The sequence below is a fragment of the Cydia amplana genome, chromosome 4, assembly GCF_948474715.1.
Source record: "Cydia amplana chromosome 4, ilCydAmpl1.1, whole genome shotgun sequence".
Taxonomy (NCBI): domain Eukaryota; kingdom Metazoa; phylum Arthropoda; class Insecta; order Lepidoptera; family Tortricidae; genus Cydia; species Cydia amplana.
The window spans coordinates 15,586,702-15,602,670 of record NC_086072.1 but is presented as its reverse complement, the minus strand read 5'-3'; the positions used below and the strand labels follow the sequence as shown (position 1 = coordinate 15,602,670).

General features: G+C 36.4%; 1 protein-coding gene across 1 annotated transcript; it reads right to left on the bottom strand.

Moving 5' to 3' along the window:
• Positions 1 to 11,286: 11,286 nt before the first annotated feature.
• On the bottom strand, positions 11,287 to 15,431 carry LOC134647458 (uncharacterized). The gene has a single exon (XM_063501807.1). The coding sequence runs from the start codon at positions 15,429 to 15,431 to the stop codon at positions 14,184 to 14,186; it is 1,248 nt and encodes a 415-aa protein (XP_063357877.1). The 3' UTR covers positions 11,287 to 14,183.
• Between the last annotated feature and the right edge of the window lie 538 nt (positions 15,432 to 15,969).

Here is a 15,969-nt window from a genome sequence, read left to right as displayed (position 1 = left end):
TGGACATTGATTGGCGTCTGTGATCTAGCTGAGCTTATCCTGAAGCACGGCTTTGACCTCGCATGAAAGCTCGCCTCACTGGGTAACTTCGGATTTTTAGGCTTTTTTAACACGCTTTCACAATTTTTTCACAAAAAATTTCGCGCTCGCTGCGCTCGCGATTTTTATTGCTTTTCCGATTTACCCTGTACTTACATGCTAGTTTGACTGATTGACTGATTTGAACATGATTTAAACACATGTAAAATATTTATTATTAGGTTAATTTTAATCATGTGGCTCGTATGGTCGAACAATCGCTGTTCATCCTCACAAAATATTTAACTACTTATTGAGAAAAAAAGAGCTCTCCCCACACTGGACGCAAAGAGAAATCGGCAAAAACTAATATAAAAAAACCTTTATGTCCACGCAAGAACGAAAAAGACATCGTTCGGCATGTTCGGATCGGCTCAACCGACACCTGAAGGTTGAAATTAAAACCGCAAACTGCTTACTTACTTCCCTGTACTGAACAACTGAACTTATGTATGCAGAATTAACTGTAAGGGGGCCCCGAGCATTGCACTGCCTAGGGGCCCCGACATGCTTAATCCGGCCCTGCCTGTAATCCCACGATTTTGATCTTTTGACCGCCATAAGTAGGTATATACCTTATAGTTCGTTTTTCTAGCATTAGAAAGAACTTGAAAGAAGGTAAGCGATCTTGACAAGTCTTTTAATTGAAAAACGCTTTTTAAAAATCAGTAACTATTACTTATGAAAGCAGAAGAATATAAATGATCGTATTAGATTCATAATTGTTACATATTTGCCGTAACTTATTTTTAAAATGTGTTTTTCAATTAAAAGACACATCAAGATTGTTTACCTTATTTCTAATGCTAAAAAAACGAACTATAGACGTTGACAACAACGTACGCCATAAACTTAAGTAGGTACTTGGTATGACATGAACATAAAACATGTTTTTTAAAATCCCAGCGCTGTTTACTTCTAAATTTGACATTCGTTTATCTCCAACTCTGCATGAAAATGGTAGCGCACGCGGTAAAAAATAATATCATTCATGATCTGAGATGTCATGCTATAGATTTCACTAGTAATAGGTTCCATAGGTGGCGCCAGTGACCGACCTACGACATCACTGAAAGGTCATTGTAGGGGACTAGGGTCAATAACTTTAAGTTGACTTGTAAATTACTAAGATTTGCTACTTATGTTATACCGTTGAGCTAGCTCGTGCATATAATATCTTAAGCGTTGAACCATACGCTTGTTTTCTGTGTTAAAAACAAATATGCCGCGACACGAAGGAGATTGCCGTGTCATTAAAATAAATTCCAGAATCATCATTAACATCACATTATGTAATTGTTCCTGTTTGTACGACATTTCAATATGCGGTACACGTCTGTGACCATTTAGTTAATGATAATTATCTTAACGAAGATGCAGTTAGATCTTGAAATGAATCGTATCAGGTAATTAAAGTGTCTACAGTAATTAGACTACAATCACGACCAGCGACTAAGGGCCCGATTCGAATTTTGTAATAAACATCTATTAGACATCGCCAAGATACGATAACGATATGTTTAAGATCTAACCTGTCAAATTTGACATTTCCGCGATTCTGGAGATACCTAGGTACTCTTGAACGATTTCCACAAGATATTACTTAGAGATCTAATTCACATCTAATAGATATCTAACACGATCTATAGTAAAAGTGACATTGGTTGCCCGAATTGTGCTGCAAAAGAGAACTAGTTTAAATCTAAACTATAACGTATCTAGTACGTGTCGTCTCTTGTGAATATCTTGAAGTTCGAATACGGCAGTTAAGTTCTTGAAAAGTTAGGTACCTACCTGGAACCATTCGAGTTAAGAAAGGTAGAATTATACAGGAACAAAGCTATTAGGGTCAATTTTTTTTTACCGGACCCCGTTGAGAACAGCGTTAATACTTAAAGAGAGTATAACTAGTAAAGGCTAAACTAGGTACTACGGCAATTTGTGGTAGTTAATAAAAAATGCTTAGGAGTAGGAGATTAGAGAATTTATAATAACAATGCAATCAAATGTCGGATGAAACAAACGAATAGCGTTAATTTACAATCATAACATGCAACTTTAATGTTATCTATAGATTACACGATTTGTTTTTCAATGTAGGGGCTGATCAAAGTCCAATAACACCTTCTAGGTTGATGAGTTGCTAAACGCATGTATTATGCGAAACAATAAACATTGATACAAACAAATTTAAGACACAGACAATGCATTTATTGGTTTAAGCACAGAACAAGTAGAATGGCGATGCGAGCAGGATACGTGTCGCCGCCGGTTATGAGCAAACGCTCGCATGCTAGTACTCGCCCGCGCTGACCGAAAAACGTAAACATGCCTTTTGCGCCACAATAACGTTCAGATTAAGAAGCCAGACATCAAATCTGTCTAAAGGAGGCGTATCCATTCACCAGGCACACAAGTTTTTACTACCGTTGCGCGAGAAATGTGGAAATGTGCAGAGGAACGAGCGGCGACACCGGTTCCTATACAAACTGCGCGCGATAACCGTTCTAACCTCTTTAATATGTTCTGTGGGTTTAAGTATATAACAAAAACAAGCAACAACGGTTGCACTCCGGGAGTGCCGATAGAAGTGAAAACTCACTTCACTATGTTACCGACGCTCGGTAACACGATACCTACATACGTTTAGCGGATGTATTCTATTTATTTATTATATATTATTATCATTCTCAAATAAGATCACACTTTTTCATTGACATGTTTATTTACATACTGCCATGACAACGTCAAATTATTTCCACATAGGTAAAGAGTCTTGAAAAGGAGTCCGCAACATAAATGTCAAATAACATTGAGTTTTTCTTTATTGATTTAAATGCCATCTAAATTATGAGTGGCCATCTAAACCTTACGCCCCTTACGGTCACGTGATCGCCTTACGCTGTCTCGAGTTTATCATTTTTTCCCCACCTCAAAAAGTGCCCAGCGCCGCTAAAGAAGTTTTCACTTCAAAAAAATTGATTCAAGCTATTAAAAACCCTCATTGCGCGAGGAGTCTAGAGGTCGATTCACAAGAGCTGGCACGAATGGAATGAATGAGTGAATGAAAATATACATGTGTTTTTCCAATTGTTTTTCACACTATCCTTTAAAATGGTGGCTCTGACTGTATACTGATACAGGTGTCACTCACACAATGATAGTTTCGTTCATTCCATTCGTGCCAGCTTTTCTGAATCAACCCATACATACTGTTACACATTTCTTTCAGTTAAGGTTTTTCGATAATAGGGATGATCAGGAATGTTGACTGAAATTCCAGTATGATATACAGGCCACAGGTAAAAGATCTGTACACATCTATTCTGTGGCACCTGCACTAGTAAGGTCTGAATTAGCGTTGAATAGAGAAATGGCCGCTTCTAACCTTCGGTCCACTTACACGTGTTAAGTCATTCGGTTTCGTAACGTAAATTGTTTACCCACTTAATCTTAAGGGGGATTAATATGAGTCTGACAAAATTGTTTTTTATTTGGGACGGAATATTAATGTACTATTTGCTAATCATGAAGCCACTCTATTGTACGAGGGGCGTTCAATATATAATGAGAATGAGATGCAAACTCTTTAAATATTAGGAAAGTAAATACTGGCCGGTAAAGCTAATCTACCTAGCTGATTGCCATGAAAAAAAAAAACTAACTGTTTTTTTGTTTTAAAAAAAAATACGGCGATTTCTTTGCGATGCTGTTGAGTACGTTAGCGAAAATGGAGAAAATTGAACTGCGCGCCGTTATTAAATACTTGTGTTTGAAAAATTTTTCTACGGAGCAAGTCAATTTAGATTTACGGGACACTTTAAGGTCTAATGCTCCTCCGTATTCGACAGTTACACGTTGGTGCGCCGAATTTAGACGTGGAAGAACATCGACCATGGATGACCCCCGCTCCGGACGCCCTACTACAGCAGTAACTGAAGAAATTGTGAAAAAAGTCGAAAACTTAGTTTTGGCGGATCGTCGTGTCACGGTTCGTTTTATTGCTGAAAATGTAAAGATTTCAACGGGGAGCGTGCATAATATTTTACATGAACGCTTGGGTATGAAAAAGGTATCAGCGCGTTGGGTACCCAGAATGCTTACTGACACGCAAAAACAAACTAGAGTCGAGATTTGTCAAGAAGCTTAGGACCTGATACAGCAAGACCGGGAACTTTTTTTGGCGCGATTTATAACAATGGACGAAACATGGCTCCATCATTACGACCCTGAAACGAAACTGCAGTCTATGACATGGAAAAGGCCATCATCTCCAACTCCGAAGAAATTCAAGGTGGGCCCATCTGCCGATAAGGTCATGGGCTCTGTTTTTTGGGATGGTAAAGGGGTCGTAGTGATTGAGTATCTCGAGCATGGAACCACTATTACGGGCTCTTTATATGCCAAACAAATAGCAACATTGCGCAATGAGATCCGTGAAAAACGGCGAGGTAAACTCTCGAAAATTGTGTTGTTCCATCAGGACAATGCACCGGCACACAAGTCCGCCGTTGCAATGGCTGCAATACGTGATGCTGGGTTCGATATCCTTAAGCATCCTCCGTATTCACCAGACCTCGCCCCTAGTGATTTCTACCTATTTCCGAGATTGAAGAAATACCTAAGAGGCAAGAAATTTGAAGACGACGACGCGGTAGTCGCTGCAGTACAAGATTTTTTAAGTACTCAAGATAAAACCTTTTTTAGAAATGGAATATTAAGTTTAGAAAAAAGATATACTAAGTGTATTATGCTAAAAGGTGACTATGTCGAAAAATAAAATAACATTTAATAAAAGATATAACATACTGATTCTCACTTTTTATTGAACGCCCCTCGTATTTCTTAGTTTGAAAACTCTGATAAGTCATGTCGTCAGCCGGGCGATGTTGCGTTTAGACAAGAAGTAACAAATCCCTCAGCCTAATTAAGTTAAAAACAGAAAAGATTTGATTATTAAATAGGTCTGAGAAAAGTTCAATAACGTGCAATTAAAGAAAAACAAAGCAAAGCGGAAATGCATATTGCGGAAAACTAATACCATTTTAGATTTACGTAGGTATTATATACTAGAAAAAAGAAAAACCAAGTGCGAGTCGGACTCGCGTACCATTACGCTAAAAACGGCAAAAAATCACGTTTGTTGTATGTGATCCCCACTTAAATATTTTGTTTTTGTTTTTAGTTTGTTGTTATAGCGGCAACAGATATACATCATCTGTGAAAATGTCAACTGTCTAATAGCTATCACGGATCATGAGTTACAGAGCCTGGTGACAGACAGACTGACAAAATATTGACACATGAAAAAAATGGTTACGCGTTACGCGAAACGAAAACATATAACAATTGACATGTACCATGTACACTATTGTTAGTCAATCATTCATTTTAGAAGGCGTTTACTATATTCTTGCATTTTCACTTTCTCGTTTACTATAATAATTTATTATAATATCATACTTATTTATGAAAACTGTCAAACATGATGTCAAAAACCAATTTGTACTACAACAGGTGACATCACTTTTATTATTCTTTAAACAACACGAACCGGTCTAAAATTATTACTGATTTGCAAATTGATTAATTTACTTACTTGAGGAATTGCCGTTATCTGATGATTTCTAAATATTTAGCACATTTTTTTTAACTTAAAAGCGTTTTTCTTGGCTAAAGCCCTATGCCTTGTCATGAGTAGGGATTTTTCTTTTCATTTCTCATGCTCTGAAAGCGGGTCATTGTTGTTCTAAAAGGTTTGCAGAAAGGGATTCGTTTCTGCACTAGAGCATTTAACTTTCCAAGTACGGTTTGTTTCATTTTTTTAAGATAAATAATTGAAATTTGATTTTAAATGGATTTGTTATACAATGTAATTTCTGATTTTTAACTCCCCATTCCATAAATAACGATTATTTTAGCTAAGCTGTTAATTGAAAGTACCCTCGAGAAACGGTATAAAATGTATAGGTACTCAATAATGTTTTTTAAAATCACATGGATTTTACTTTCCTCGTATTCGAAATGAAAAGTAGAGTGTTTAACTCGGGTGAAAGACATCATTTCAGTCTCGGACTATTGGCGCTCTCACTGCGTTCGAGCACCAAACTACCTCGGCAGAAATGCCTTTCACCCCTTGGTTAACAATCTACTATTTCAGTACCTACCTACGGATTGAACCCGTTTTGAAATGAGACCTACCTCAGCGTTTGACACCCGTTGAGTTTGAAAACTACTGTAAGTAGTACTAAATTGTTTGCTCTAAATACAAACCCTTCAGGAAGAAATCATGAAACTTATTATCCATGTAGGTAGTTTGAGTAGGTACATGATTACAATTCCGTACCCGAAAGGTGACAATCGAAACCCTTGCTTGTTGGGGTCTTTTTATTGTATAGCGCCCCTTAATTTATTCTTTTACATATTCTATTGTAATAATTTTTCTAGTGGCGGCAATATAAAAAAAAATTAAGAAAATGTTAATTGTCTACCTATAACGGTCCGCTGACAGACAGACGGACGGCCTAAATTTTAGTAATACATAGTTGGTAATAGGGTTACGTTTGTGACCCTTAGTGTACGGAACAATAATGTACGAATAATATTGGTTCTAATGAATTAGACGCGTGTGACGTCAAACAAATGTTGCAAAATTATCAAGTATCCGCCATTTCATAAACAGCTATTCAATCATCATTTGTTTTACACCTGTTAAACCACGCAGTTTTTTATAAATTAGCACAAGATAAGGCATTAAATGGAAAGTAAATAGTCAAAATGGAAATGCCTGATGACGAGAGTGCTGATGTATTGATAGGTATACGTAAGTCATGTGGGACTTACGTATCAATCAACAGCTATATGATAATGACCCAAACGGATGCCCTACTATTAAGGTAAACATCATGCTCAAAATGAATGAAGTTTTTTAAGACAGGACAGGATGGTGGATAGAAATATATGCATGTATGTATAAAGTCTTTATTGTACAAAACACAAATTTATGGCACAGGATAGGCAGTACAAAGGCGAACTTATCCCTTTAAGGGATTTCTTCCAGTTAACCTTTGAGTAGATGAGAATTGATGAAGAACGATAATGAAAACATATTTTTAATTCATTCACGTAAAAACAAAATTGTGTAAAAATATTTAATCAGCTATTAATCATTAATACTTTTTTAACTTAAAAAAAAACTTTGTGGCTTGATTTTAATTAAATGTCTGTAGGTTGTCCTGCTAAACCTGCGTAAAAAACATCTTTTATGAGCAAGTGTGATGAAAATGTAATTTCGCCGATTTTTTTGGAATCTACGGCACTGGTAAAAACAACAATGGCTTTGTTTAACAGATAGTCTAACTCTAAGCCCTAAAATCACCCGAGGTTAGCTCTAATACTTATACATACATTAAACTACTTAATTAAAGATCAGGTCAAGCAGGTCAATGCAAATAGGTGGTTCGATGTTAATTACACTTAATAATACATACCTATGTCTGAATATTTATATAAGTACAAATATAAAATCACTTGATTATTGAACTATGCTCTGTGCATAGATAAGTGACCATAATTGCTAAAAATATTAATTATACTGATATAATCTACATTTCGTAAGCAAACTTTATCAACTTTATGTACCTATTGTTATGATGAACATAAATAAGTTTGCTTATCTATTTCGCATAATTCTGGTATATGACTATCAAATGGCGATACAGTAATCCTATATATTTTAACCACACATGGATATGAGATACCTATAAGGATTATGGGGATTACTTACGTGAAGCTTTTACATGTATATATATATATATATATGCATTTTATTATCATTTTTCTTGTAAGTTTAGAAATCAATTGTCACCAATACAAATATTATGTAGCATATACTCGTATTTTACACATACATATGTACTTAATGTACTTGTACATGTAGCATACATAATACTTGTATAAGGACAAGAATCAAGAATATTGAGAACAAACGGTTCTAGGACTAAAGGATGAGTACATACCTATATTCTGGTAAGTCAATTTTGTTAGTAGGAAAATGGCAATTAAAAAAAACCTAGGCGCGTCGATCTGTCATACAAATTTTGAGTCGTGTATTTTTCTGCAAATAATTGGTTAGCCAACAAGGTCCACCGATGTACAGTTAACAGAGTGGGCGACATTGCTATAGTGTACTTATACTAAATCCATGTGGCAAATAATAAATACAGAGACAAATAAACATATAGTAATGGACCCTATAATGGACGTGGAACCGGTAATGGGACATAAAACCACAAATCCTCTAAAATAAGTATGTAAAAGTAGTTTATAAACACTGGCAATATTTTACCATAAATAAGAGTCATAGAGCTGTTTAAGTTTGACTTTTTATTAATTTCGGTTACTTTTTAAGAAATTGGCGCCAACCCAAAAGTTGTCGTGTCACTGGAAAAAATAACCAGTAAGAATTCTTAACAACTTCGCTAAGAGAGGTGAGTTCATATATTAAATTGTAATTAATTATTACTAGGTGTAAACTAGAATGTGTTTTGTTAATTGCATTTACCATGAGATAAGGTATACAACACATTATGTTGTGACTCTAGAGATGTATAAAAAATAGTGGTATTTTGCCCAATCCCATTATAGGAGCTGTAAAACTGCATACCTCCTATGATGGGATAATTTACATAATGATGCTTGCCATGGCGTAATTTCATGTTTAAACAATACAGAAGTATAATGTAGTTACTTGTACGAACTATGTCAGGTCAGGTCTCCTCGGACTTCGGATAAATTAATATCTGGGGGCACGGTAGTGCCCCCGCCAAGACGAGCAAAGCGAAGCACATGGGCACTACCTACCTTTTCTCGAAGTGCTTCGTCGTTTTTTTGAACCCTCATAACTTGGGTTTGGATTATACCAGACTAGCTGTTGCCCGCGACTTCGTACGCGTGGATTTGTATATTGGTGGTTATATATTCTACATTAGCTTAGAACATTATGCAGCAAAAGATCGCAGTAGGACGGTTAATCATTTGTTAATTATTAATATTACAACGCATGATACTTGTCTTTCACAACCTACGAAGCTTCAAGCCCCTAACTGAATAAAATTGTTCTCGATATAATTCCTCTCAACCAGAGGATTTTCATGTCCTCTATTTAATAAAATCTACTACTTAACTACCTATTTACGAAGTTTGAAGTTCCTAGCTTTAAATAAAATTTGAACCCTATACAAACTTTCAACCCCTTTTTAACCATTTTAGGGGATGCATTTTTAAAAACGCTGAAATTACTTTTCTTGTATTTTAATAATATGCCCATATACAAAGTTTACAACGATTCAAGTCCCGCACTCAAATGAATGTTTGACCTCCATACAAATCTTCAACCCCTTTTTCACCACCATGGGGATGAATTATCAAAAACTGTGAAATTAGTTTTCTTCTCTTTTGATGAAATACCTTTTTAAGAAGTTTCAAGTTTGTAGCTTTAAATAAAATTTGAACCCTTTACAAACTTTCAACCCCCTTTCGACCCTTTAAGAGATGAATTTTAAAAACGCTGAATTTACTTTTCTCGTATTTTAATAAAATGCCATTTTACAAAGATTCAAGCCCCGCACTCACAAAAATGTTTGATCTCCATACAAACTTTTTACCCTTTTTCACCACTTTGAGAGATGAATTTTCAAAAACGCTGAAATAAGTTTTCTTCTCTTTTAATAAAATACCTTTTTACGAAGTCTCGAGTTCCTAGCTTAAAATAAAATTTGAACCCCATAAAAACTTTCAACCCCTTTTTAACCCTTTTAAGGGATGTACTTTTAAAAACGCTGAAATTACTTTTCTTGTATTCTAATAAATGCCTCTGTACAAAAATTCAAGCCCCGCTCTCACAAAAATATCTGATCTCCATACAAACTTTCAACCCCTTTTTCACCACCTTGAGATATGAATTTTCAAAAACGCTGAAATTAGTTTTTTGCAGTTTTAAATTAATACCTTTTTACGAAGTTTCAAGTTCCTAGTTTAAAATAAAATTTGAAACCCGTACAAACTCTCAACCACTTTTTAACCCTGTTAGGGGATGAATTTTACAAAACGCTAAAATTACTTTTCCTGTCATCTAATAATATCCCCAAATCCAAAGATTCAAGTCCCGCGCCCGAAAAAATGTTTGATATGAATACAAACTTTCAACCCCTTTTTCACCACCTTACAGGATGAATTTTCAAAAACGCTGAAATTAGTTTTCTTGTATTTTAATTTAATAACTTTTTACAACCTATACGAACTTTCAACCCCTTTTTAACCCTATTAGGGGATGAATTTTACAAAACGCTGAAATTACTTTTCTTGTCTTCTAATAATATCCCCAAATGCAAAGATTCAAGTCCCGCGCTCGAAAAAATATTTGATATTCATACAAATTTTCAACCCCTTTTTCACCACCTTAGGGGATGAATTTTCAAAAACGCTGAAATTAGTTTTCTTGTATTTTAAAAATATATCTTTTTACGAAGTTTCAAGTTCTTAGCTTAAAATAAAATTTGAACCCTATACGAATTTTCAACCCTTTTTTAACCCTGTTAGGGGATGAATTTTACAAAACGCTGAAATTACTTTTCCTGTCTTCTAATAATATCCCCAAATACAAAGACTCAAGTCCCGCGCTCGAAAAAATATTTGATATCCATACAAACTTTCAACCCCTTTTTCACCACCTTAGGGGATGAAGTTTCAAAGACGCTGAAATTAGTTTTCTTGTATTTTAAAAATATATCTTTATACGAAGTTTCAAGTTCTTAGCTTAAAATAAAATTTACAAATACAAATACAAATACAAATAATTTATTGAGAAAAGTATAGTACAGTGGTTGCTCTTAAAGACTAAGAATTTATAAAGACAAGTGATTTACAAATGCCTGAACTAGGATTCCCTGTGTTTCAGGCAGCGAAGGACAATATTAACTATTTATTAATTATTCACTTAATTATAAACTATAAGTAGTACACAATATAAGTCTTATTACCTAAACAAAAAAGTAGGTTCTTAAGTATTAAATATCAGAATACAGTAGGCAGTAGGTAATCATTTTACGACTATTAGTAAGTTCTCTGTATCATCGTACGTCATTTTTTGAAAGGCGCGTCGTAGAGTATTCTTGCAACAAGCATAGCTAAGTGGGTATAAGTCTAGTGTTGCATTTAACCTGTTGTACAAAAATGGGCCCAAAAAGACAAAGAATCTAGATGAAAATACGTATTTTCTTTGTACGGTTTGCATGCATATAATATCTTTGCGCCTTTTATTTCTATAATCAGTGTTGAAAGGAGTTCTGGCGTGCTGCTTTAGTACTGTGCTTAATATATATAATTGACGAACAGTTAGTACTTCACATGATTTATAAAGGAGGTCAGTAGGGTATAGGAATGGGCGGGAAGTGGCTACCTTTAATAAGGCTCTTTGAGCTCTTTCTAGGGTTAGTAGTGTAGTTTTAGCTGTGCCACCCCAAGACGAGATGCAGTAAGTTAGTATCGATTGACATAGCGCAAAGTATACTTGTTTGATTAAATTTGAATCAGCGATTGAACGAAGTTTTTTAAATATAAACATTAACTTTCGAACTCTATTGCACAATGCTTCAATGTGATATTTAAAAGAGAGGGTTTCGTCTATCAGGACTCCCAAATACTTGATTTTGTCAGTAATAGCTAGAGATTGACATGAGCAGAGATTATTCGAGTTTTCCTTACAGTTATGTGCGTAAAGTTTGAGGTTATGTGCGACCGGATCTGTTTTCCGCATGGAAAATCTTATAAAATTCGTTTTGTCGGAGTTCAGTGTTAGTAGATGCAGTTTTAGCCAGTTAGTTACAGCATCAAATCCGCGTTGAGCATACTCGTAGGCCTCGTTTGTTGACTTTGCGGAAAAAAGTAGGGCAGTGTCATCTGCGTAGGAAATGATTTTGCCACTATCTATTTTTAGGTTGCATAGGTCATTAATATAAATCAAAAATAGGGTCGAGGCCAAAACGCTGCCTTGGGGCAAGCCAAAAGGAGTGTTTTCTAAATCGGAACTTATGATGTTATCTATTTTTACGCATTGAGTACGTCCGTCTAGGTAGCTCGCGATTAATCTATGCTGTGTTCCTCTAATACCTAGTGTTTCGAGCTTGTGCAGTAAAATGGGAGTAGAAACAGTGTCAAATGCTTTTGCGAGGTCCAGGAAGATGCCAATTGTCTTGTTACCCTTGTCTAATTCCTGAACTAGATAGTCAGTCAATTCGTGTACAGCATCTGCGGTTGATAATTTTGGCCTAAAACCAAACTGTGTCTTTGCCAAAAAGGCATTCTTCTCGAGATATTGTACAAGTCTGTTATTAATAATTTTTTCTAGGATTTTGGATGTCGCTGGTAACAGAGAAATCGGTCTATAATTTGTTACTTGAGCTTTGCTACCAGATTTGTGGATAGGGACTACAACGGATTTTTTCAAACATTTCGGAAAAATTCCTTCAGAGATGCATTTTTGAAATATGTGTGTTAGCGGTGGAACTAGGATGTGTCTGAAGGTCTTTATTATTTTGTTCGAGATGCCATCCCAACCAACCGCGGAATCCTCTTTTAAGTTCATGATAATTCTGTCAACCTCAGTTTCATCCGTATTTAATAACACAAAAGATTTGGAAGATTTGTTTGGTTCGGATAGCAATCTTGAAGGGAGTGGCGATGAAAATCCCTGGACTTTTTCAGCCAGGTTTTTGCCTATGTTAACGAAAAACTCATTTGTGTTATTTGCAGCCAACAATTCGGACGGACCTGCTTGCAGCAAACTTGCGGATGATTCACGTTGTTTTGCTGTGTGTGTTACGTTTTTAAGATGTTTCCAAACTAATTTACTGTTTTTTCCAGCAATTTCCAGTTGTTTTTTGTCGTAGTTTGTTTTTATGTTTTTTAGTAAGTTGGTACAAAAGTTACGATATCTTTTATACGTCAGTTGCAATATAAGATTGTCTGGATTTGCTTTAGCTTTCAAGTGTAGTTTATCCCTGTGTCTCATAGATCGAAGAAGTCCCGTGGTTATCCATGGTTTTTTGTTAAAATTCTTGCTATTTAAACGTGTCTTATTAGTGTTACGTAAAATTGCTTGCTGGACATTTTTGGTCAAGTACAGCATACTATTTTCTGCATCAGCAGAATTATAAACGGGGCCAAAGTCAATATTGCGTAAATCATCTCCAAGTTTGTTTATATTTAATTTATTGACAAATTGCGTGCGCGTGCATGTACTACGTGATTTACGATAGAGGGTTAGTAGGGCAGCTCTGTGGTCGGTCACTGTAGAGTTAGTAACAAGTGCTAACGCCGAAGAATTAGATTTTACCATAATATGATCTAAGCATGACCCGCTTTGATGTGTAGGAAGCGTGTGCGCTGGTAGTAAGCCATGGAAAGAACACAGGTTAAGATAGCTTTGTGCTGTCAGCGAGGATTCGCTGTTTTCAGATAGAATGTTAATATTAATATCTCCTATCAATACTATATTTTTGAAGGATGTTAGTTTACTTAGATTTTCATCCAGGGACTTGATAAAATTATTGGTATCTCTAAAGGAGGGGGGTCTATATAAGGCTAATACTGCAGTATCTGATCCGATTTTAATTAAGAGCCGATTGCAATCTAGTATATGGGGTTCCACAACTGTGATATTTAAATTATTTTTTACATAAACTACTACCCCGTCATTTTGGTTATAATTATACTTAGTGCTATACGAAATGTAACCGGGCATATTTGGTAGATTGGTATGAGTACTAAGCCAGCATTCAGTCAAGACAATGATGTCACAAGTAATATCTAGTCTTTGTTGAAATACATTAAAATTATCGAAGTTTTTGCAGATACTCCGTATGTTTTGTGTTAAAATTGATAATGGACTTCGACAGCGACGAACATGTTGTTTGCAGGTTTCGACATCGCAGGCTTTAGACTCTGATACAGAGAAACTATCTAGGTCAGAAAATATGATATTGTTCATAGGTAGTTAAACTAATGAAATAAGAAGTGCTATATAAGTATGTAGAAAGTTAGCGCTCCTAGGCGCCTTCATAATCTATAGAGTTTAAATACCTTTTTTCGGCCATTTTTCTAGCTGGGCAGTCGGCTTCGCCTGTTTGGTGGTTGCATGGTTTCTTGTAGTGCGAGCATGTTGCACATTTTGGTGCTTCGTCCTTTTTTGTGCATTCCTTGAATGAGTGACCCGCTTCGCCGCAGTGGCCGCAGATGTTGGTCTCCATTTTGCAGGTCTTCGCTGCATGATTGTAAAGCTGACATTTGAAACAGCGCGTCACCAAGGTGAAATCCCTAACAGGGCAGGATGACCAATTCACAAAAACTCTGTCGTTCGTAATTAAGGCCTTGCGTATCGCTCCAGAAACTTCAATTATATAATTACAGGTCTCGGCGTCCTTTTTTCCGGATTTGTGACTGAGCTTAGTGGAAGACATAAATTTTTCGAGCGACCAATCTTGTAATTTATCGGCTAAGTTTTGATTGAAAATGCACTTGAGGACTTCAGTTTCCTGCATGTCCGCGGGAACTCCAATGACTACAATTCTGGGCTTGCGTTTTTGTGGCTCGTCAACGGTGAGTCCAGAGGTCGTAAGCTGCGCCGATTGCTTCAGTTTTATGACGTCTTCTTTTGAGTCAGTGCTTATCACTACACCGCCGTTTTTGATTTTGCGCAACCCTCTCACGTGCAGCTTCATTTCTTCGGGCCGGATAATCTTTTGAACGAGAGATTTTGTCTCCTCACTCGATTTTAACTTGTCGACCGGATAGATTGCGACTGAGCTAATGTTAGATGGTTGAACGTACCTCGTTCCATTTTTCTTAAGGGCGTCGGCAAACGATACAGGTCCCGAAACTTGTCGGCTGGATTCCTCAATCGATTCCTTTAGTTCTTGGATACGTTTTACGAGGTCCATCTTTTCCTGCTGCGCTTGGCGAGACTGATATGCTTGGACTGCGTGGCTTTTTAGAGATTGGTATTCAATAGCCATTTGTGAGGCTAAGTGGTTCACGCTGCGACACAGGTTGTTGATTCTGAGCTTCTGGTCAGTGTTGAGTTTACCTTCTGCAGATGTAGAGCATACGTCGTGGAGGTTCAGTTCGATCTTTTTCAGCCAGGTCTGGATGTCACTCGTGGGAATTACCTTCGGGGGCTCTTCTTCCTGCTGCATGTTTGCTGGTGCGGGCCCGGGCGGGCCGGGCTGCGGCGTGGGCGTTGAGGGCGGGCTGCGGCGTGTTAGTCCACTCCGGTTAAATGGACTATTCTCCGACATTTTTCGCTTACACCTGTTTCAACCACCATTTGAACCCTATACGAATTTTCAACCCTTCTTTAACCCTGTTAGGGGATGAATTTTACAAAACGCTGAAATTGCTTTTCCTGTCTTCTAATAATATCCCCTAATACAAAGATTAAAGTCCTGCGCTCGAAAAAAATGTTTGATATCCATACAAACTTTCAACCCCTTTTTCACCACCTTAGGGGATGAATTTTCAAAAACGCTGAAATTAGTTTTCTTTTATTTTAATTTAATACCTTTTTGCAAAGTTTCAAGTTCCTAGATTAAAATAAAATTTACACCCCAAGACGAACTTTCATCCCCTTTTTAACCCTCTTAGGGGTTGAATTACCAAAAACGTTGCAATTACTTTTTTTTGGATTCGGCTATTATGCCATTCTAAGAAGTTTCAAAGCATTTGTAATGGATTCAAACTTTCAACCCCATTTTAACCCTGTTAGGGGATGAATTTTCAAAAACGCTGAAATTACTTTTCCTGTCTTATAATAATATCTCCATATACAAAGTTTCA

What these genes read in the sequence shown, in the direction of transcription:
- LOC134647458 (XM_063501807.1), bottom strand. Translation starts at nt 15,431, where the DNA reads ATGTCGGAGAATAGTCCATTTAACCGGAGTGGACTAACACGCCGCAGC.